The 25,046-nt window shown below is 40.8% G+C and overlaps 1 protein-coding gene across 14 annotated transcripts in view; it reads left to right on the forward strand.

Moving 5' to 3' along the window:
* Positions 1–25,046, forward strand: part of SEMA5B (semaphorin 5B) — a 585,589-nt gene that overhangs the window by 360,188 nt on the left and 200,355 nt on the right. For all 14 annotated transcript variants that reach the window (XM_061609103.1, XM_061609095.1, XM_061609094.1 and 11 more), the window contains 2 exons: positions 3,719–3,818; positions 24,355–24,400. In XM_061609103.1, the coding sequence (XP_061465087.1) occupies positions 3,719–3,818; positions 24,355–24,400 (146 nt within the window). The remainder of the gene's footprint in view (positions 1–3,718; positions 3,819–24,354; positions 24,401–25,046) is intronic.

Here is a 25,046-nt window from a genome sequence, read left to right on the forward strand (position 1 = left end):
ACTTCTGCTGTTCAATATTAAAAATAAAAATCCCTCAAGCCCACTCATGTTGGACAGCTAGTAGGAAGCAAAGACAAAACATTCTAGAATGATGATCGTGGCCCCATCTGCACTGTACATTTAAAGCACTATTATCCCACTTTAAACAGTTATGGCTTCCCCTAAAGAATCGGGGGAAGTGCAGGTTGTGAAGGGTGCAGAGAGTTGTTAGGAGGCCTACTATCCCCCTATAGAGCTAGAGTTCCTAGAGTGGTTTCCTTTCCCCAGGGAACTCTGGGAATTGTTAGGCTGGGAGGAACAGTGACTAATCCAAGGAGCATGCTTCACAGTTTTGAACCTGGGTCTCCCTAGTTGTAATCCAACCCTAGGGCACACTGGTTCAGCCTTACAGAGTAGGCCTGTTATTCTCCCCATATTGCTTTCCCCCCTTTCTTTACAAAGTTGAAAGCGTTTCAAATTTTGGATATTTGTATATGCCAGTCTGGGGGGTTGTATAATCTTGGATCATACCACTGGTTTTGTGGTTGCTTGAAGCTATCACACCTTTTAAAAAAAGAAATAGCAATGTAGAACAAGGGAGGAAATGTGGCTGTTTCCCCTCAGTATGGGTTGAAAAGTAAAAGCACAAGGGAGGCCTTGATGATAGGTCCTGAGTTGTTCATTCTTAGATTTCTTGCCTTGCTTCCAGCAACACAAGGCTGGGTCTTTTTGGTTTTAATTGTTCATAGTGTTTATATAGAGATACATTTGTAAATGTAAATATGGCCTGGTTTCTGAGGGCTTTTAGCCAAAGTTAAAGAGACTGCTATGAAAGGAAAGGGGGGGGGGAAAGCCAGCTTTCTAAGAAAGGTCAAATGTAAGCAAATTCTAGAGTTCATTGGGTCCATATGTATAAACTTCATCTAATGTAGAGCAGGCATAGTAGAACACTTACCTTCGTATGGTTTTGAGGCTAGCTCTTTAAGATAAAAGCTGTGCAGTGCTCTCAGGAATGTCTGTGAACTCAAGTAATGAGATTTAATATGGTGAATGAAAAAGCCCTTTGCTGTTTCTTTCCCCCCCCAACTTATCCCCTTTCCTCTTACAGAAAGGTGGGGGATATAGAAAGGTTGATGGTGGTATTCAGCATTAATTCTGATGACTGGTAGTTAGATCTTCTTAGCTGGGAGAACCATGCTGTGTTTAATCATCTTCCAATGATACAACTATAAAGGCTTGAATTTTATCATGAAGATGCATGTCTTGCAGCCTTTAATTTAATAATTGGGAAAAACTTTATGTGCTCTGCTAACTGTAGTCATAAATAGAAATTGGGACAGGTGCCTGTTATTTTCGAGGTTTGACTGACATTCAAAACGATCACAGAAAGGATTGAACTACCTACAGTGCATACATTTTTCACCCTACAGTTCCTTATCTGTAATTTTGTCAGGGTTTGCTGTTTAAAAAGAGAGATGATGGCAGAACCTCTATGATGTTGGGCTGTGGATGAAGGATCAGGGGGTGGGGTGGGAAGACACACCTCATCTTTTCTGCCTCCACATCATAATGGGTCAGACAGGCAAAGGAAAAACTCCAGTGGGTAGGAAATGACAAGAGAAAATTAAAGCATCAGACCAGCATCCGTAAAAAGGGTTCATTGTTGTAAAATGACCCTCCTATCAGAGAACATAAATGCCCAGGCATTTGGGGAGTGCATGCATTATCCAGCTCACCTGCCTGAAGCAGGTTATTTCCGTAGATTAGGTTCAGACAGATTTCTTGCTGCCAAGTATCGGTGTTAAAGAAGACAGGGGTTCATTAGCAAGGAGAATATAGCAGGTGACATTTTTTTGGCACCTCCTGCAGCGTTGGCACATTATTAACCTGCCTGGCAGATTCTGCAGCACTATAAGAAGGATGCTTTTCAGACCTAGATAACTTGCTGAGTTATCGTGAATTTCTTGACTTTTGTAATGATGGATTTTTAGAGGAAGGCAGAACATACACCCCCCACATTATCTGCAAGGTAACATCTCAATTTTGGGGGTCACTTAGAACTCTAAGGGGAGATACAGTGTTATAAGAGTAGCTCTGGTATGGGAGAAAGAGCTGAATAAGGCAAAGTTAGAAGAAATTGTATTCTGGATACCTTTCAGGAATGGTATGTTTCCAGCACCTCTTGATCACGGGTTGATAGTGCCTTTCTGCCACTTTAGGGTTATTGATGCTTGAGAAATTCAGACTTTTCAAATTCCAATGTGGACTGACCTGATCTGCACCTTCTGGACGAATGTGTGAATTAGAACTTCGTTTTCCACCAGATTTTGCCATTTTGATACTATCTCAGCAACAAAAAGTATCTTCAGAACTGTGTTACTTTGAGGAAAAACGTTTAAAAATACATATGTCAGTATGTATTTAATGTGAATGTTGTGTGGATTTATACAAATCAAAAGGCTTATCCAGGTGTTAAAGCCCTCGTGATTAGAATAGCTTAAGGGGGAAGTGGGGATGTGTTAACTGGCCCTTGAGGGCCATCACTTGCCTCCCCTCCATATATCTAATGAGAAAGTCTGCAGTGGGGAGCCTGCTGGACTTGTGTAGGCTTCCTGCACAATTGAGAGCCCTGCATGACCAGAGTTTCTGATGTTTTAATACCCGTGCCTATATCTTTGGGGAAGAACAGTGTTTTATTTGTTGGTTTTTGTTTCTGCATGCACAAAAAGCTGCATGTGCCAAAAATTCTTTCTTTATTTTATTTTAGTAGACCTGTATATCACTTTATACTAAAATAAACCTCTCAAAGTGATTTGCATATAATAAAATAATACTAAATAAAACATATTAAACAATGCACAATATCTGTACAATACCGATTATAAAAATACACATACCATTAAAGCTGTCAGTTTGCCTGAGAGAATTAAAACATTTTTACCTGGCATAGAAATTATAGTAAAGTTGGCACCAGGTGTGCCTCCCTGGGGGGAGAGTTCTAAATATGCAGGGGAGGCTTTTACAGAGAAGGGCCATTGTAGGAATTGGGCCTTAAGTGTTGTGGCACCTACCCTTTGGAATTCTCTTCCCTTCAATATTAAACAGGCGCTGTCTCTGTCCTCTTTTTGGTGCATGCAGAAGATCTTCATCTTTCAGCAAGCCTTTTGAGTAGAGACCTTATCCCAGTCTGTGTCTGTTTTGGAATTGCTTTTTAAGATGTTTTTAAAAATGTTTTAGATGTTTTTTTTTAAAAAAAAAATATGTTTTAAAGTGTTTTGTTTTTAAGATGTTTAAAGTGCTTTTAGTGTTTTTGTTTGCTGCCCTGGGTTCCTTATAAGAGGAAGGGTGGGATATACATTTTTATGATGATGATGATTTCTCTGCTAGTTTTCTTCCATTGGATAAGCAGACACTGTTATATTGGAATCACACCTGATAGTGATAGCCAGAGATTTTGTCCATAATTGCCTAACTTGTCATTATGTCAGATATGAAGCTGCTGTCAACTCTTTTAGAATTGTCCACCATGTATAAGACAAACCTGACCTGATTCTATCAGATTTTTTCACTGGTTTGCACGTTGTCAAAGCCCAAACTACTTCAAAAGGTCCTTTAATAGATTATTAATTGTCCATCTATTGATAGATGTTCAGTAGGAAATCCATTAGCAGGATGTCCTGGGGAATTTCTTGCTTATCAAACAGTGTCATTGTTCCTCCTTTTTTATTTTATTTTGCAGATTTGAAGCCCTGGGTCTCAAATTTCACCTATCCAGGTATACGGGACTTCTCCCAGCTTGCTCTGGATGCCAATAGGAATCAGCTCATTGTTGGAGCGAGGTAAATTAGAATCTTCTAATTGGGACAAGATTGCTTTTCTGGCTTATTCCCGGCAGGTTACTGTCTTCAAAAGAGGTTGCTTTTCCAGCTTGCAAGCACACACGCTGTTGGACTGAAATGAAAGCTATAATTTATGTAGAGGGATTTTAAAAACACAGTAATAATGTTAAAGAGGAGAAAATTGCCATTCATTCTTGAGGAGAAAATGTGATAAAAATGAGTAGTTAATGAAGTGGAAAGCTGTCATCTCCCAAGGATCACAGATGCTATACTATTTTTCTCAGGATTTGTCCACGTGCACAGAACAAAACTAGCATAGTGGCATTTAAATTAAAAGAAAAACTATGTATGCTAATAGAGAAGATGCCCAGGTGGCCAGGGGAATGCATTCTTAGTATGTGAGTCAGTTAGCATTGTGGAATTTGGCAACCTTGTTTTTTATTTATTTATTTTATTTCATTTTAAACTATTTCTATCCCGCCCTTCTACCCTATAATAGGGCACTCAGGGTGGCTTACCAAAATAAAATCAAACACATGCATAATAAAATTGTAAACAGTAAAATCACAAAAACATTAAAATAAATTAAAATACATAAAATACAATTAAAATACATAAAATACAATATATACACACACACACATATATACATATATATAGGGAGTGGTACTAAAGGGACTACAAAGGTAAAATTTAATGTAGAAGGCATAAAATCAGTGTCAGGCTCTACCTTTAGTCCCTTCTTGATAGGAAACTTGGCAAGATGGTATGATCCTCTGCGACTGTTATGCTTCTTACGATTTCTAACGAAACTAAAACTCCTCAAATGGAAAAACACTGAGCTTCTCCCCACCCCTCCAGGTACACAGATACTTACAAGGTTTAAAAAATACAGACAAAGCATTGAAAGCATAATGCTATCATAAAATTACTACTCCTGATATGTTCATAAATGAAATTTGTACCACTCCAGTACTTAGAGTTGTATTCAGTGTAGCACTAAGGAGATTGTTCCATCAGTGCAAGCATTTCTGCTTGCCTGATGGAATGATTGCCCACACACTATTCTGGGACTTCTCCTGACTTTCAGGAGCAGATTTGGGGAGTGTGCAGGGGATGCGCAGGGGGAAAGTCCTGTTGTGCTAGTGGGAATCCTTGCAGTGGCTTCTGCTAGCACAGTGAGTTAGCTGAATACAGCTGTTAGTAATTGTAGCGTTCTCCTTCTCCCCCAAGGGTTCAAAGTAGCCGATGGATTATCTTGTCAATCTTTATAAGTTAACCTGTGTGGTTACCTACTAGTATATTGTCATTCTATTACAGGTGGGGAAACCTGGGGGTGAGAGAATGTGCCTTGCCTGAGACCTTAGACTGAGTTCATAACTGAGGCAAGATTTGAACAGGATAGTTCCTGTTCATAATACCATTTACCATGGTATCCTCCTGGACCGACTCCGTGGAATGGGAATGGAGGGGCACCATGTTACGGTGGTTCCAGTTGTACCTCCAGGATCGAGTCCAGAGAGAAGCAATGGGTGATTGTTTTTCAGCCCCTTGGCAATTACACTATGGGGTGCTGCAGGGTACTATTTTATCCCCAGTGCTATTTAATATCTATATGAAGCTGCTGGGAGTGGTCATTAGGCGTTTTGGGGCAAGGTATCATCAGTATGCTGATGCTCTGCTTCTCCACAACATTCATATCAGGAGAGCTATGTGAGCCTTGAACCAGTGCCTAGACACGGTGTTGGCATGGATGAAGGAAAATAAGCTAAGCTTGAATGCTGGCAAGATGGAGGCACTGTGGGATCAGTGGTCCCTGTGTCCAAGAAATTGGTCAATTGCCTTCCCTGGATGGGGTTGCCTCCCCTTGAAGGAGCACGTGCACAGTCTGGGGGTGCTTCTAGATCCAGCTGTGTCACTGGAGGCCCGGGTAGTCTCAGTGGCTAGAAGAGCCTCTTATCAGCTGCACCTGGTGAAACAATTACAACCATTCCTAGACTGGAAGAGCTTGGCCACAGGAGTTCGGACACTGGTAACTCTAAGACTGGATGACTGCCCTGCACTCTTTGTGAGGCTTCCCTTGCAGTTGATCCAGAAACTGCAGTTAGTGCAGCCGGATTGCTGACAGGAGTGAGGCCCTGTCAGCTTATAACATCTCTGCTCAGAGATCTGCACTGGTTGCCAATTTGTTACCAGGCCAAGTTCAAGGTGTGACTACTGGTATATAAAGCCATTAACAGCTTGGGACCAGGTTGCTTGCAGGACCACCTTACCTCATATGTGCCCACTCTAGCACTTTGATCTGTAGAACAGGCACTGTTACAGGTGCCAGATAATACTCGTTCCACACTTGTAAGAAATCATTCTTTTTGAGTGGCAGCACCTATTCTTTAGAACTCTCTGCCTATTGACCTCAGGCAGGCACCTTCGCTGTATTCCTTTGGGTGCCTGCTTACAACTTTTCTGTTTAGGCAATCCTTTCCAGACACATAGATAATGATCTGTTTTAATCTCTTTAATTCATAACTGTTTTAATATTTTTAAATATACTTTTAATTACTTGTTTTTAACTCCTTTATTGATAATTTTTCATTTTTTTTGTAAACTGCTTAGAGGTCTTTACATTCAAGTGGTATATACATTTTGTTAAATAAATAATAATAAATAAGTTACACTCTTACCCATTATATGATGCCTATAAAAAATAAATAAATGCTCATATGCAATGTCAAATACCCAGTTTCTGAATGCTTCTTTTTGCAAACTGTTTCTGTATTTGCTTGTCAAATTTGCTAGGTGAATTTTGAAAGCTCTAGGCTGCCGCTCTCTCACCAACACAGTTGAGGCTATCTTAAATGCTCTGTCTCTGAATCTGTGTATTACATCTTTTTCAGGCCTAATCTGCTTAGCTACATTTGATCCTTCTCTGGTTTTTTCCAGACCTTCTGCCATTCTTACACAAAACTGACCAAACAGATTTTTATGACAGTTTAAGAAGGAATCTTTGATTCCTGTTTGTCTATTAAAAAAAAAAAACTTCTAAAGGATAATGGCATGGAGCTAAGAGGTAACCATAGTATGTTCTTCCCTTATTTGGACACATTTAGGGACGTAAGATGTCCTTGGCGCAGTAGGCATCCCAGTTTACATGCCTCACCATGAAGAACACAAAACAGAATATAGAAAGGCTTGGGCTACACACATTTTGTCCAGTTCTACTTATGAATCATGTTGAGTATGCTAGATTTCATTCAGACAAGGATGCCCAGCAAAAATCAGCTAAAGAAATTTATGACCAAGGTGCAATGCTTTATAGTAGCAGTTTCCTGCAAATTTGTCTGAGGTGTTTGTGATTTATTGGAACATCTTCTATGTCAGGAGATGATAAGGAGACAGTGGCTTCAGAAAACCGTGTTTGGAATGGGTGCTGCACAGGAATGCCAAATGTTTAATAAGTGGGACAGTTGCGAGACACAGCATGGGTGTGCAGGCATATCTACAAGATGGGACAGTGACAAGTGGCTGAAACAAAAAGTATCCTGAAAGCCTAAGAAGAAACATTTGTCATGCCCCCCCCCCTGAAAAGCAGCAGGACGTGTGGTGCTAGTGGTTTTTGCATTTATAGAATAGAAGCATTTTAAAGACAATTTCCCAGTAGCAGCAGCAGCAGCAGCAGCAGCAGAAAGACCATCCAAGGAACGGAGAAGTGGGGAACAACCAGAATATATCACAGGAAAATTTCTGTTCTATTTTCCATTTTGTTGCTTCTGCCAGTTTGCCAAGGAGTTATAAAATGTTTCCTCCTTGATGTATGTTAGTGGGTTGCAATAAATGGAAGCTATTTTGGAGAACTCTTGGTAGTAGTAAGGATAAGCGCAAGCTATATTAACCATTTTAAGAATGGAAGAATGGTCCACAGTGTGGTATATGAGCATGCTTGTGATGACAGGTATGTGTGTGGGTGTTTTCCATCTTGGAAACATAAGATGCTGTGCTATTATTGCTGAAGACACATTGGTGTGGACTTTATCTGCAATGCGCTCTATGTGAGGCTGCCTTTGAAGACAGTTTGGAAACTGCAGCTTGTGCAAAATGCAGCATCATCATCACTGTTATCTCTTCGGTGCCATGTCAAGACTTTCCTCTTCTCCCAGGCATTTTTTAAGAGCATTGAATAGCACATTTTTAACTTGTCTATCGGTTTTTATGGGTTTTAATTTGGTGTGGTTTTAAATTTGTATACTTCTTTTTAATGTTTTTAATTGTTGTAAACCGTCCAGAGAACTACGGCTATGAGGTGGTGTGTATAAATAAATATCAGTGCCTACGTGGAATATTATTGGGGGCTCCATGTTAGCTGCTCTGAGCTTTCTAAGGAAGACCAAAATATAAAAAATAAATGAACAGTGGATAAATACAGTAATTCTTGATCTCATATGGACACATGAATTACCTTCCTTTACTGCAAGCAGGAAGATTAATCCTTATCTTGTAGATATAAATCAACTGAATCCTGAGTTCTGGAACTAGTATGTTATGTATTATGGTGAAGTAGTTTAGATCCTGTGGCTTTTGAAGTGTTAGAAATAATAATAATAATAATACATTATTATTATTATACAGTTTATAACTCTCTGGCTGTGTAAACTTCAAAAAGAGCATTGTCTAATTCATCATGTGAGTGTAATATGTATATTATATTCCATGAAAGTGGAAATGTTCTTGAGTGAAGTTTGGCATCAGTTTTGCATATAATTATAATCCTGATTTGCATTCTTCCTTGGCCATTCAGATGGGCTCCAAATCCCATTAACTCTAGCCAGCAAGGCCAGTGGTCAGGAATGACGGCAGTTGTAATCTAAAAGCATTTGGTGGGCTGCAGGTTCTGCATTCTGGGTGCACACTATCCTTTGTGGCATGAACATTCTGAGGTTTGTGTGTGTGTTCTGTGAAGCACCATCATAGAATCATAGAATAGTAGAGTTTGGAAGGGGCCTATAAGACCATCAAGTCAAACCCCCTCCTCAATGCAGGCATCCAAATCAAAGCATTCCCGACAGATGGCTGTCTAGCTGCCTCTTGAATGCCTCCAGTGTTGGAGAGTCCACTACCTCTCTAGGTAATTGGTTCCATTGTCGTATGGTTCTAACAGTTAGGAGGTTTTTCCTGATGTTCAGTCAAAGTCTGGCTTCCTGCACCTTCAGACCATTATTCTGTGTCCTGCACTCTGGGACGATTGAGAAGAGATCCCGGCCCTCCTCTATGTGACAACCTTTCATGTACTTGAAGAGTGTTATCATATGTCCCCTCAGTCTTCTCTTCTCCAAGCTAAACATGCCCAATTCTTTCAGTCTCTCCTCATAGGGCTTTGTTTCCAGTCCCCTAATCATCCTTGTTGCCCTCCTCTGAACCTGGTCCAGTTTGTATGCATCCTTCTTGAAGTGTGGAGACCAGAACTGGATGCAGTACTCAAGATGAAGCCTAACTAGTGCTGAATAAAGGGGAACTAATACTTCACGCGATTTGGAAACTATACTTCTGTTAAATGCAGCCTAATATAGCATTTGCCTTTTTTGTAGCCACATTGCACTGTTGGCTCACATTCAGCTTGTGATCAACGACAATTCCAAGATCCTTCTCACATGTTGTATGGCTGAGCCAAGTATTCCCATCTTATAACTGTGCATATGGTTTCTTTTTCCTAAGTGTAGAACTTTGCAATTATCCCTGTTGAATTTCATTCTGTTGTTTTCAGCCTAATGCTCCAGCCTATCAAGGTCCCTTTGAATTTTGTTTCTGTCTTCCACAGTATTAGCTGTGCCCCCAGTTTTTGTATCATCTGCAGATTTGATAAGCGTGCTTTGTACCTCCTCATCCAAGTCGTTAATAAAAATGTTGAAGAGCACTGGGCTCAGGACTGAGCCCTGTGGTACCCCACTCATTACTTCCGCACAGTTTGAGAAGGAACCATTGATAAGCACTCTTTGAGTATGATTCTGGAGCCAACTGTGAATCCACCTGATAGTTGTTCCATCCAGTCCACATTTAGCTAGCTTGCTAATCAGAATATCATGGGACATATGTTTGAGGATTTTTAAATGTCTGAAAATAAACATTTTTTCAACTTTATCTTCTAGTAAAATCAAAACACAGCGATGAAAAATCTTATTACTAAGTTAAAGTAATAATTTCCTGAGGAGTTGTTATGACAGTTTATGCTGCCAGCTGTAGTTGAAAAGAGTTAATATGTATTTCTATGTTGTTATTTTAAAAATGTTTTGAAATTTTTGTGGAAAATATAAAACATGAATATAAACCATTGCAATAAGTGCACAAAAATTACATAACATAAAGCACGATTGTTATAAATACATTTCTATGTTGTACTTCACTCTGGAATTGAACAGTGGGTTATAAATCTCCTTAATAAATAAATAATAAACAGATACAGTGGGGCCCCACTTTTCAGCTGTGCGCGCAATAAGCTGTAGCGCGGGGAGCTCCAGCCGCTGTCAGCTGGAGCCCGGCAGCTGGAGCACCCTGCGCTCCAGCTGATTGCGCACTCCAGCTGATCGCTGTCAGCTGGAGCGTGGCGGCTGGAATACAGTAGGGCCCCACTTTCCGGCGGTTTTCGCTTTTTAGTGGGGGCCTGGAACATAACCTGCCATATGAGTGGGGCCCTACTGTATATATGGCAGTTCTCTGCAGTGAAGCCACCTCAAAGTCAAAAGCTAGTAATTTGCCCATGACTGCCTAGTTGGTGCATGGTTGACAGCAAGGTATGAACTCTGATATCAGTTTCCAAAATAAACACTGTGTTTTCTCATTTTTTAATCTATTAGATTTTATATTAGCCTGGTTTGTCTCAGATAGAGCTTCAGAGTTGAAACAGCTCAGGTATTGGAATTAATTCTGTAGTGCCACACATAGTTAGTGTGGTGTAAGGATTAGCACGTCATGATAAGAGCAGGGAGATCTTACTGTGCCATTAAGCTTTCTGGGTGATCCTGGAGTATTCATCCTAACCTCTGTCAGCCTAACCTATCTCACAGGGTTGTTGTGAGGATTAAAGAAGAGACAGAAGAACCATATATATATACATTTATGTAAATGTCTTTAAAGAATAGCAGGATAGAAATGTTAATTGTCATTATTCATCTCTGAGGGGAAAAAACAAAGTCCGGGAGAGCTAAGGAAAAATTAAAATATAAATACATTATTCCTATTATATTTCAACCAGGATCCTTATGCATGTGTATGTGAATGTTTAAAGACATCGAAAGTCTGTTCACACTTTGTATGATGGATCTGGGAAACACCCATGTAAAGTTGCCAGGAGAGGTTGAGTGACCATTGTTGGTGTAGTCAAGGCTGTTAGTATCCAACAAGACTGTTGCTTAGAATATGTAATCTGACTCAAGATTTTACTTCCTCAGAATCTTATCTTTCATTTTTCCCTTTTAAAAGGAAAAGACAATTATATAGTAGTATAATATAGTTTATTTATATACCACTTTTTGCCCAAAGGGCCCCCAAAGTGGTGAACAAAATATTATAAAACATATTACACAAAAAGATTACATAAGAAATAACCAGTAAAAATATACAGTAAAAATACAATGCAACAAGAACAATGCAACAAAAGCAAAGGAAAAAAATTGTAACAAAAACAATGTTTTCAAATGATGCACACAATTACCACAACAGATGTGGTCTTAGGAGAGGCATCCCTTCTTTTCTCGGAGACTCATAATGTCATCGGACAGGTTGTCCCTCTCCACCTCCACTCAGCCCTTGTTGGTGGTGAGCTGGTCCATCTGTCCAGGCTGCGGGGAGGATGCCCAACTCCCCAGGTGGTGCGCTGCTGCCTCATGCCTGGAATGGACCTGTAAATTGTCTTTCATGATTACCTAGAAAAATGTGGAAATCCCTAGGCAGTCTAGTCTTGGATACAGTTCTGGTGATCAATAGGTGCTGTCCCCTCCATAGCTTCATCTCTGTGCCTATGGATCCTTACAGGCTCACCCCTGATATCTTGCCCTTTGTTTGCATAGAGGTAAGGATCTGAGATTCTTCAGTTCAAAATTAGTTGTGTCTGGTGTGCCTTTATAATGAATCATGGTGTAAAGCAGACTTCAACCTAATGTCTACAAAAGGCTTAGTGAGCTAAGATGAGTTATTGATGTAAGAATGGGCTGTGTTAGTATTATCTTGTAATCAGCTGTCTTTATCCCTTACCAAGTGATGTTTAGCTGAGAAATATCTTGCCTATTTGACATATTATTGGGGATTCAAAAAAAAAAAGGAGAGAGGTGTCTAGATTTTATCTACATTATTGGGAGGAAGGGGAATCTGAAGCATTGTAGACTTCTCAAGGAAATTCATGAAGAACAAACATCTTCTGTTCTACCACATGGTTGTTTTGTGTTTCCTGGGAGACAAAAGAAATGCTCTGATTTAAAAGTCACATCACGGGGCTGCTCATGTCTGGTAATGTGACCTTGTGGGAAAGGAAGGCCCTTCTTTTGAAATCTATAGAAAAATGTACAGGGCCCTTGAAAATTGGCTAGGATGCTTTCTGTATGAGAGGCAGGAAAAGGAACAGATTCAAGTACATTATATGGTTATATATATTGCAGCCATTTAAAACCTTAATTAAAAGGTCTTGGGATTTCCCTAGAGAAAGTAGAGAAATAGAAAGGGTAATTTCAATGCTGTGTGCGTGTGCATGCGCGTGCACGCCTGCCTGCCTGCCAGATAGGCTAGAAATTTCAAGCCTAGTCTGATCTGGCTCCCAAAGAAAGGGTGCCAACATTTATTTAAGAGAGGGCAGTTGCTAAGATGTAGGTAACTCTATGCTAAGTGACCTTGTGAGTGGCACGTTATTGATGACGATGATGACACCATAGAGTAAGAAAGGACCTAGCTGCTCAACAGTATGACAGATATGACTATCTACATGAATACAAAGTGAACATAACATTTTGAGGTTGAAAGGATTCTAGAGGTTGATGAAGGTGGAACTGTTATATTTAGTTCCATTTGGGGATTTCTTTTTTGCAACAGTTGTACAGCTGCTGAGACCGCAATATCATGTTGTTGTTTTAAACAAAACAAAACAAAAACAGCAAAGAGAAAGAGAGGCAACTTAAATTTTTCCTTCATGCCATTTTCCTGAAAATTCCTACATCCCAGCTGCTTTTACTTGTACTGTGGAAAATATATGGGTAAGCACAAAATTAATAATTTTGTGACATCCGCAGGCTTCACTGCTAATCTCCGGTACAGATCCTTGGAGAGGCTCTGTTATTTACCTTCATTGTGAAAACAGTCCATTTATTTGTGCCCTCTGCTTCTTGGTCTTTTACCAGTTGCAAATCTATTAAGATGTCGTGTCCTCTTATCCCATGACAGCTAGGTTTATATAGGAGCCTTTGGTGAAGGCCTTTGTCAGAAGCGTTTTTTTGAAGTCGCAAGTATATACTGTCAGCTGTATATACTCTTACTTACAGTTTCCTGATGTCTTTGTACCCTACATGTTCCCTGTGGCTAGTGGAAGCAAAATAACATCAACAAATACATGTAAAAATGTTTAATTCAAATAATTTGCAAGCTGCAGAATTTCATTTGAATTGTTGATGCACATCCCTCCACTTTTATGGAACTTGTTTGGCGTTAATATGTAATACATATACATACACCATGAGAGAGAACATTCAGCACTTGATTTAAGGGATGTTTTAAATAACAGGCAGGCTTGAGATGAAAGCAGTCTAGGAAACTGATATTTGATTTGGCAGTTAGCCAACCCAGATTGATACACTATCACTCATTCACCTGGCGTTCAGCAACTGAAAAAGAGTTATTTTATTTGCTGACTTGCAGTTCTGCTTTGCTTGTTGTTATTTCATATATTTCATATATTTCAGTTACCTTCAGGCATAGCTATAAACTGCAATTGGTTATAGAAACCAGAGGAAGCTGGACTTATGCACAGCAAGAGTCTGTGTTGCTTTTTTCCAGGTTCTTTTTAATATTCCTTCAACTTATACCTGCTCTTTGACTTTAGATCAGGGATGGGGAACCTATATGAAAACTTATACAGAAAATATATATATTATACAAAGAATACGTAGAAAAGAGTCCTCCCATGCGGTACTATATGCCTGCAGTATAATTTTATAAGTAGTAATGCAGAATTATTTTTATACAGTTATATGCATTATTGTATGTGTCTGTTTATGTGCTGATTACTTTTTGAATAATTTGTGTAATAATGCATATAATGTGAGAAGTGTTCATATTTTTAGATGAACTGGGGAAAAAATAACTGGCGTCTTGTTGATATCAAGGAGTGAGACAGGAATTAGAAAAAATCCATGAGGATAAGTATTTTTTCAGAAAATACCATCCGTAAATACCAAGTTTTCCTCCTCCTGTCTAGGGATGAGCTGAAAGGGAGGGTGCTTTTTGCACACTTTCTCAAAAGTGGTGCAAAAGCAAACCTCTTTTTTGCAGTTTTTTGAACACTGAATGAAAGAGGGTGAAAGTGTTAATTTGTTGATAATGAGGATGCTGTTGCTTTGTTTACCCTTAGTGATGTTAGTACTGTACTTACTTACCAGTCTGACACTTTGCTTTTCACTATATGAACCTTGATTGATGGGGATCACGTGTATAACTATTCCCACGGAGAAGGTGCCCAAGTAATAAAAATGGACCAAAGCAGCACCAGATCAGATGACAGTGAATTTTGTCCTGAAAAACAAAACATGCAGACATTCAGAACAACCCTAATCCTGTCTTTGCCCAGTGCAACTGCACTGCTAATTCTTGTCAGTGCTCACCAGTACAACAGCAGCACACACGGAGAAAATGAATCTTCTAATATTTAAGAGTTTGAATGTTAGACTGCATGGTGCTATGTGAGAGCATATGCAAACATTGGCATCAGAGTTTGGCGTTATGTCAGGGCCAAACTATAAGCAACTGGTGGCAAACACAGATGTGGGAATCCCAGCTATCACTTCTCTGCTGCAGGAGAGGATAGTGATAGATAGGACATGAGTCAGGTGGAATGCTTAACTCTTTCCACACTAATAACTTTTCTCCTATCCCCATTAAATTTGTTGCGGACCAAATGCTTGGCTGCAGAGAAATAGCAGCCTGGGTTTCCAGATGATTGGGGTGGGGGGCTGGAAGAACTGCCTTATGAGAAAAGGTTACAAGGCTTTGGGTTTTTTTGTTCAGAAATAAATGATGAGTAAAGGGTGGGCATGATCAAGGCTTATGAAATTATGCTTTGTGTGAAGAAATTATGCATGATGTGGAAAAAGTTAATAGGAAGTTTTTCTTCCTCCCTTGTAGTAGCAGAACGTTGGGTCATCCAATGAAATTTAATTATTGATTGTATTTTTTATATTGTGTACTGCCCTGGTATACTTTAAATTAATTAGTTAAATAAATGACATAGGGTGGGTCTGTTTCTGTCTCTGAGGGTACTCTCAGAGCCACTTGCCTTGGAACTTCAGTTTCGGACATAGTTTTGTTTGTTATTAAATTTAGATCCTGTACCTTTAACACAAAAAAGTTCCCAGGGTGGCTAACAAAACATATAAAAACAACACAGTTAAGAGAGCTAAACCCAGCCAAGGCACAGTGGGGCAGAACGGTGAATTGATGGCCACATCCGAAGCCCTACTGTTTGCACTGGTCAGGGCAGAAGGTTTGGCTTTTTTTTTTGCTGTACCAGCTCCAGCCTAGCAAGTGGAGGAGACCAAGAATAGGGACCCTTGGGGATCTGTGGGGCTCCACTAACATTCCACCCCAAATGCAGCATTTCGGGACTTTCTTTGGTCTATCGCTGGTGGGAGAACTGCCAGTGGTAGCTTCCTGTCCAGCTGAGCACAGTGGCATCATCCTCTGCAATGGTGCAGCCCCTCTGTTTTGGAAGCCAATAGAGCCTGGTAGAAGTCTGCAGGTGGCCACCTCCACCATATCCTAATCTCCTCCAGCAGCACAAGACCAGGAAGTTAGATTGCTCTGTTGGAAAAAATGGAAATGGACTGCCTTCAAGTCGATCCCAACTTATGGCGACCCTATGAATAGGGTTTTCGTGGTAAGCGGTATTCAGAGGGGGTTTACCATTGCCTCCCTCTGAGGCTGAGAAGCAGTGATGCAAGGTCACCCAGTGAGCGTCATGGCTGTGTGGGGATTTGAACCCTGGTCTTCCAGATTGTAGTCCAACACCTTAACCACTACACCACACTGGCTCTGTTAGTCAACTAAAAATCAGCAGATAGCACAATAGGAGCAAAGAAAGGAAATACAGGAGAGAGAGAGAGAGAAAAAAAATCTCAGTGTCTTAAATAGACAAGTAACTTGTTACTTTCTTCAGATCATGTGGAGCTTGAGGGGAAAAGATGGAGTGTGTACCGAAATTTGCTGAGAATGACACAGCTTAGATTCAGTTTTGTGCTGGTGTGTATTCAGAATCACTGCGAAATGGTAACATTCAGATAGTGTATGTGATGCAGCTATTTGGGAAATTATTGTGGAGTGTCCCGAGGGGAAATAAAGAACAGGTACTATAGGAAAGGATGAAATGTGAATTCACTGTCCCTCTCTGCAGTCAATTTAGAATGTGTCGCCTGCCTGTTCAACTGTTGCAACGTAACTGACTGGGGTTGAAACACTTTCCATGCATGGCAGCAGGATGGTTGAGTTCATAATTCCGCTTTTAATTAGAAAGGAGATTTCTATTCAACAACTTCCCCACTGCTGATGGGCATAAAGCCTGAATAGAAGAGCTTTGCAAAAAGGACAGCATGCAGATTGGTTTCAAATGCCCTGTGAAATATTTATACCCCTTTTGTAAGACGTTCTGTGCTTTTATTATAAACCAGATTAGGTTATGGCTTTAAGATAACTTTAGATTTGTTCTTTAACATTTGTTGTAAGAACACTTTGCTTCATCCTTTTTGATTTCCCATAAAAAACACCAAATATGTAGGAAGGTAGTGGAGGGAGCTGTATTATACGATATTTGTACTAAGTATGTATGTACGAAATTCAGTAAAGTTTTGTTGAGCATTTCAGAATAGCAATTTCACTATCTGCTTTTATTTATTTATTTATTTGTTAAATTTATATCCCACCCTTCCTCCTAGAAGGAGCCCTTTTACATAACTGCACTGACAATTAAGAGGACAATTAAGAGGAGTGCATCTTTAGCTCCTTCTAAATATGTGTTTAGCCTTGTTCTTTTGCCCTGTCTCAGGTCATACTTTCTTATGGTACTAGGCACAGCAAGCACTTATGTTGCTTTCACACTGCACTTTATTCCATTATTCTGACAATTTTTTACCTGGTAATTTGCACATTATATTTGATCTTTCACATGACGTACAGGTTAGTTCTGGCATTCTAGTGGAATATAGTGCAAGTTTAGTGCTAGTTTTCCTGATAAATAATACCAGAAATAATCTGTTTGTAAGCTTGGGAACCCAGAAAATAATGGGAGTTTTTTGCTAGCTGCGGCTGCTCACATGACAGGCATTATTATTATTATTTATTTATTTATTTATTTATTTATTTATTCAACTTTTATACCACCCGACTAGCAATAGCTCTCTGGGCGGTGAACACAAGTACAATAAAATCACAAGTACAATAAAATCACACAGTACAATACAACAGAGCATGTAAAAACAACACAAACTAAAATCAATTACAACATATTTAAAATTGAATTAACTTAAATTGAAATTAACTTAAATTGAGATTAAAATGCCTCGGAGAAGAGGAAGGTTTTAACTTGGCGCCGAAAGGATAATAGTGTCGGTGCCAAGCGCACCTCCTCGGGGAGATTATTCCACAGTTCGGGGGCCACCACTGAGAAGGCCCTAGATCTTGTCACCACCCTCCGGGCCTCCTTATGAGTCGGGACCCGGAGGAGGGCCTTCGTAGAAGACCGTAGTGTATGGGCCGGTTCGTACCGGGAGAGGCGTTCCGACAGCTATCGTGGTCCTGCGCCGTATAGGGCTTTATAGGTCAATACCAACACTTTGAATCTGGCCCGGAAGCATATTAGGAGCCAGTGCAGGCGAGCCAGAACAGGTGTTATATGCTCGAACCGCTTGGTCCTAGTTAGCAATCTGGCCGCCGCATTTTGCACTAGCTGTAGCTTCCGAACTGTCTTCAAAGGTAGCCCTACGTAGAGCGCGTTGCAGTAGTCCAAACGCGAGGTTACCAGAGCATGTACAACTGATGTGAGGTCCTCCTTACTCAAATAGGGACGTAGCTGGGCTACCAACCGAAGTTGGTAGAACGCATTCCATGCCACCGAGGCTACATGAGCCTCGAGTGAAAGGTTAGAGTCTAGGAGGACTCCCAAACTACGGACCTGCTCCTTTAGGGGGAGTGTAACCCCATCCAGGACAGGATATGTATCCACCATCCGATCAGAGAAACCCTCCACCAGCAGCATCTCAGTCTTGTCAGGATTGAGCCTCAGTTTGTTAGTTCTCATCCAGTCCATTGTTGTGGCCAGGCAACGGTTCAGCACATCGACAGCCTCACCTGTAGATGATGAAAAGGAGAAGTAGAGCTGCGTGTCATCAGCGTTCTGATGACAACGCACTCCAAAACTCCTGATGACCGCACCCAACGGCTTCATGTAGATGTTAAAAAGCATGGGAGACAAAACCGACCCCTACGGAACCCCACATTGGAGAACCCACGGCGTCGAGCAGTGTTCCCCAAGCACTACCTTCTGGAGATGGCCCGCTAAGTAAGAGCGGAACCACTGCCAAGCAATGCCTCCAACTCCCAACTCCACGAGCCTCTCCAGAAGGATACCATGGTCGATGGAATCAAAAGCGCTGAGAGATCAAGGAGGATCAACAGAGTTACACTCCCTCTGTCTCTCTCCCGACATAGGCCATCAAACAGGGCGACCAAGGCCGTCTCAGTGCCGAAACCAGGCCTGAAACCCGATTGAAATGGATCTAGATAATCGGTTTCATCCAATAGCGCCTGGAGCTGGCCAATGACCACTCGTTCCAAGATCTTGCCCAGGAATGGGACATTCGCCACTGGTCTGTAGCTGCTGAAATTTTCTGGGTCCAAGGAAGGTTTTTTCAGAAGTGGTCTCACCGCCGCCTCTTTCAGACAGCCAGGGACCACTTCCTCTCATAAAGAGGCATTTATCACTTCCTTGGCCCAGCCAACTGTTCCATCCCTGCTAGTTTTTATTAGCCAAGAGGGGCAAGGATCCAGTACCGAAGTGGTCGCACGTACCTGTCCAAGCACCTTGTCCACGTCCTCGAGCTGAACCAACTGAAACTCATCCAATAGAACATGACAAGACTGTGTTCCGGACACTTCACTAGGATCGGCTGCTATAACATGGGAGTCTAAGTCCCGGCGAATGCATGAGATCTTATGCTGGAAGTGCTCAGCAAACTCATTACAGCGGGCCACCGATGTATCTGCCATGTCCTGCAAGCCTGGATGGAGTAGTCCTCAGACAACTCTAAAAAGCTCCACTGGGCGGGAGAGAGATGACTTAATGGTGGCAGTGAAATGTTGTTTTTTCGCCATCCTCACCGCTCCTACATACAGCTTGGTGGAAGCACAAACCAGCGCATAATTGCATTCGTCGGGAGTTCGTCTCCACCTCCGCTCAAGCCTCCCATCTTGTTTCATCGCTCTCAGCTCTGGAGTATACCAAGGAGCTGTATGAGCTCTACAGAGGAGGGGGCGCGCAGGAGCGATCGTGTCAACAGCCTGGGTCATCTCTGTATTCCACAGATTAGCCAGGGCTTCAACAGGAGCGCCAGTCCTATCAGCCGGAAAGTCCCCCAGAGCCCTTTGAAAGCCTTCAGGATTCATTAGTCTCCGGGGGCGGACCAATTTAATAGGTCCCCCACCCTTGCAGAGGGAAGAGGCCGCTGAAAGTCTAAACTTCAACAAGCAGTGATCTGTCCATGACAAAGGGAGAGATGTAAGACCCCCCACATTCAGATCACTATCCCCATGTCCAGTAGCAAAGATAAGGTCTAGAGCATGCCCCGATATATGTGTTGGACCACTAACATATTGAGACAGCCCCATGGTTGTCATGGCGGCCATGAAGTCCTGAGCTGCCCCAGACAAAGTAGCCTCGGCATGGATGTTGGCATGCATGCAGTGTATTCTTGCCTTTTAGGCATGCAAGGTTTTTTTGCTTGACAAAAATTGTACCGCTATTCCAGCATAGGCGCAGATAGCAGCAGCATTTCCACACACACACCTGTGTCTGCACAACTAAAATTTAAAAAAGGGAGAGAGGTTGCACGGCGACGGGATGAAATCTTAGACTTCCTGCACAATGGGGGGGAACTACAGTGCACATGTGTATAATGGGTGAAGGATGAAAATAAGACATTGTTCGTTGCAGTTGTGTAAAAAACATTTGCATAAAATGTCAGTACATCGGCTGAAAAAGCCACTGTTCCTTAAATGCAACAGGTACTGCAGCATGAAAGGTATTTTAGAAATTGGGACAGAAGCACTACCATTTAAATCTGTTAAATTAACACAATAAGCCCCATGTCTGTAAGCAGCCACAGCTTTTTATGAGCCAGTCAAAACTAGATTAAAAAGAAATTATAAATACATTTGCTGCAAGATTTATATTGCTGTTTAACTCTAAGGAACCCCAAAATCAATTAGTTTGTTAGAAAGATGGGTAGTCACCATCTTAAGGTCATTAGCACAAATGTGTGTTGCCACCTCAAATTTAAATGTTGTTTAATTATTCACCAATAAATCATATCCATAAATCAATGGTGCTTGGACCAGTTCTTTTTCTTGGTTCTACCTGGCTTTTTCCAGGGGGCCAGGAATATTTATATATGAGTATTTGATTGAAGTTCCACGGCAGGAGGGAATCTGTATATGCACACTGAGACACTGTGTTTGCATATTTGCTGTGTCACAACATTTGTAGCCACTAAGCTGTATAAACACAAATAGATGCCAGGGATTAAACTTGGTGACTTGGCGTTGGTAACAAATAAAAATCGGTTATTATGAGGTAGAGAGATAGGATTTGGCAAAGTTAGATGAGATTTTGGCAGAAACAGGATTTTTAGAATACAGACTGAAAGTTAGAACAGCATGACACTAGCAATGAAATGTTAATCTGTGTGTGAGAGAGATTAGACAACATGGTTCGGCTTTAGAACTAGTTTTGTGGACCTGGGTTTTTCACTGGATGCTCATTAGAATTCCTCTCTGTATCTAGATACTAGAATCTGTATCCAGAAGCTAAAGGTAGAGGTTTTTCTGGCACAAAAACATAGCTTTGCCATAGGTAGGATTCAGTGACATCTCTACTGTGGACTTTTTCCATTATCTCAACACTAGTATCATAGATTCTGGTAAATGCACTCCAAATCACAACTTTGCTACATATGGAATTGGGTGATGTCTCTTCTGTGAATATACACAAGAGGTTTTTCAAATCTATTGCCGGTTCCAGTATGAGTGGGAGAACACACAGACTCACAGAATTGCCACAGGTAGAATTTGATAGCATCTCTACTGTGAACACACACACAATATGGAATGTCATTACATTTAGGTTGCTGTCCCAGGATGGAACTTTTATGTTCAGTCCAAAGCTTTAAGATACCAGCAGCAGTCCTGCAAAGTATAAATACTTTTTACACATACTAACAAGTAATGCAAGTTATTTCCTTTATCCTGAACCTGCGATTTTATATACTTGTAGCTAGTATGACACTTTATTTTATTTGGCATGCTACATACATAGTGTTAACAAGATTTTGGGATGGGGACATGGCACATCTGTTTATTTTTTAAAAGAAGAGGATTTTGGCATTTTTCTCTTGTTAGTGACCTGAGCAGCCTAATTTCCTAGCAAATTAATTGAAGCATAAGAAGAGCTTTTTGATATGAAGATACTTGCTCTATTATTTTCAGTGGCATTTTTCTTTCTCCTGAGAAAGTTGCTTGTGCTTATTCCCTATAATTAATATGCTACTCTTTATTGATTTTTATTAGATCTGCTGCCTATTCTCATTCAATAGTCATGGAAGAAACATCTTTAATATTAAAGCTGTTTATTCAGTCAGAATATTCAGTGTCCAGGAGACTGGAACAAGCCCCAAATTCTTACTAAAAGCCTTCCAAAATCAATGCATTTAAATAGCTTTCTTAACGACAGTATAGTGATACAGAGCCATTAAACTTCAGGTTACCCTGCTTGGGGTGAACTAGGACCTGAGGCTTACAGATGGTCAAACTCCCTGAGGAGCACAATTGATTTTTTTTGATACATTATGCACTGTATTCGTTTTGTTATGGCAAGATGCCATTTCTCTAAAGGTTGTAAGAAAAATGCTTGGATGAATTAGAGTTACAAGTCAAAGCCAAAGATGGTGAAACTACATCTGACTTTTGTGCCTCACAAGAAAAAGAAAGAAGATATACAGAGTAATCATGAAAAAATAAATTTCTTGCTAGACAATAACAACAAAGCTTGTACACATTGAACCAAATGCCTTGAAGATGTTGAAAGGATGCAGATAATCAGATATTTGGGTGAATGGAAGTTTTGTTTATAAAACTTCATACCCACACATATCCTCTTGTGACTTAGAACCTTGGCTAGCTCCAAGCAGTGAGGCCATGGAGGTTCTGTTGTAACTAAGAAACATATAAAAAGTTATTTTTAAAGCATCTAAAAGCTGTCTTCTCAGTCTTTCTGGCTGAAGAAGGATATTTCATTACCCATAGGTAACCTAACCTATTTCTAGAATATGGACAAAGCCTTAGTCACTTAAGAACTATTTCTTGCATTGCATTTGTGGTGTGGGAGTTGCTGCAGTGGAACAGTGTCTTTACTTCAGATGGGCAACATGAGGATATCTCTCTCAGACCCAGAGCAATACTGGTGTAGAGAGGAACCATAGTGTGGGCTTCTTCTGCACGGCCTGGAGCTTCTCGAATTACCTGAATGATGCATGAAGGAGCTATGATACAGGAGCCTCCATAACATAACAATACTGTTGACAAGAATGGAGAGGCGAAACATGATGCATCTGAGGGAGAACACCCTCCCCCAAGTCTGGCCTTCGACTTGTCAGTAGCAGTTAAAGGTAGAGATGAATCTTTTAGGTGTGCATCGTGGAGAATAGATGTGCTGATTATGTCGTTGTAAGCAGGCTTTGTGCAAGCTTTTGACAATGTGTCCAGACAAGATTTTAAATGCAGGTGATATGTTCACAGTTTGAGATCCAAGAGGGGGGAAATTGGATTCATATATCAAAGCCCAAGCCACCTTGTTGAACAATATCAAGCAGTTGCTTGGGTAAACAATTTTATTTTCTAACAGAAATGAAAAAAGAAAGAGGCGAGAAGGTTACATGCTAGGAATCTCTGGGCTAAACTATATGTGGCATGTGGGTGATCCATTATTGGATTTCCTGTTGTTATTCTGTTGGGGAGAGGGGCTTCAAAACAGCCATAGAGACCTATTTTGTCCAAGACTGTAGTCCTGGCTAGAGATGTTTCAATCCTTTCTCCTCATGCTGTGGATCCAAATGGCACTCGCCATTAGTTGTGGAGAGCGGAACATATACTTATTAATTCTCTGCTGCTCATAGCATGGTGAGGGTTAATTTTAGTTGGAGAAAGGGTTAATCCTCCCTGGGGGGGGGCAGCACTGCAACCTTGATTCACATTTTCTGTCCCAGTCCTCTCCCCCTGGTTGTTTTAACTAAGAAGAAGGACTTGGGTGATGTTTTCCTGGATCTTTCACTTCACACATATGCCCTGATACCCAGAAAGAGTGCACAAAACACAACTGGCATGTGGAGGCCACTTTTAATTGCTTCGAGTGGCAGCTGTCTCCACATTGCATCTTGTTTCTGTGCCAAATAAACACAAGGGCCAAGTAAAATGATTTGAACAGAACTCCTTATTACAGCCATCTCTAGGCACCACCCTAAACAAAATTGTGTTTTCTCCTATTTTTTTCACTGTTCTTTCTTGGTATCAGAGTTCTGTCATGGTGATGTGAAATGATGGGGAAAAGGCTATATTCTCAGATTTCCCTTTGCCTTCTTTAGTTTTCTGTTCTGGTCTTGGTTAGTAGTTAATTAGTTTCCAGGAGTCGCAACCCCTTAAGTGGATAAGGTTATGTCACTGGAGTATTTTTGAGGTTGAGAACTTCTAGTTCTGCTCTGCGTAGAGCCGCACGCACGGCAATGGCAAGCTGTAAGTCTGGCCAGGAAGTAAGGTTTCTTTGTACAGGGTTGTGTTGTTACAAAGTTCATTAAAAGACTAGCAAACAAGGAGACCCTTTAATACCTTTTCATTGCTTAATCCTTCAGGATTGGTGAACTGCCTACAGAATGGCAAAGTGCTGCTCCTGAGCCCCAGTAGTAGTGCAGTGACTGCTTATTCATGTTTAAAGTTGTATATAACCTAATACTTTTAATATTTCGTTTGCTTCCTCACACAGGAACTACCTCTTCAGACTCAGTCTCCACAATGTTTCTCTTATTCAGGTATGTTCACATCTTCCATCAAATACTTGTTCTGAGTGCATAATTAACAGGATACAAAAATAGTCTTTTATTTTAAAAAATCAATAAATTACACTAATTTGTTCTTGAGAAAGTGGATTGGTCTGAAAGTCAAGGCACCAAATTCGACTTTCAAGGTCACATAGTCCCCAGGTTCTTTTAGAAAGATTAGTCTTGTTGCTTTGCTTTAAGATGCATTTCCAGTGTGGTGCTCACTGTTAAGCGTATATTTTTGTCACTCGGAAGATAATGCTGGAAGATGGGGGGTGGGGTGGTCCTGTGCTCCCCCCCCTTCTGTTCAGCTCCTCATCCTTTGTGGATTGAGTGAAGGAGGAATGGACAGGTGCCAGGAATTGGCACTGCATTGGAAGCAAAGTGACAGATAGCCAGTGCAAGCTTAACTAAAACAATGCAAAGAAATCCTTGGCCTTCATTTATGCCAACATCAGCAGCTTTCAGAGAAGCCTTTTACTATTCTTGTTGGCCCTGCATTAGCACAAAATCCCAAGGAGCTGAATTTTGTTGAATTCCTTAGTTAACAACATGGTAAGATAAAAAGACCTTCAGAGAGAAGCACTATGTGCAACATGTGTCACCTTTGCCCTGATGGCAGTGGCATCACCCAAGG

The sequence above is a fragment of the Rhineura floridana genome, chromosome 2 (genome assembly GCF_030035675.1).
Source record: "Rhineura floridana isolate rRhiFlo1 chromosome 2, rRhiFlo1.hap2, whole genome shotgun sequence".
NCBI classification, from domain to species: domain Eukaryota; kingdom Metazoa; phylum Chordata; class Lepidosauria; order Squamata; family Rhineuridae; genus Rhineura; species Rhineura floridana.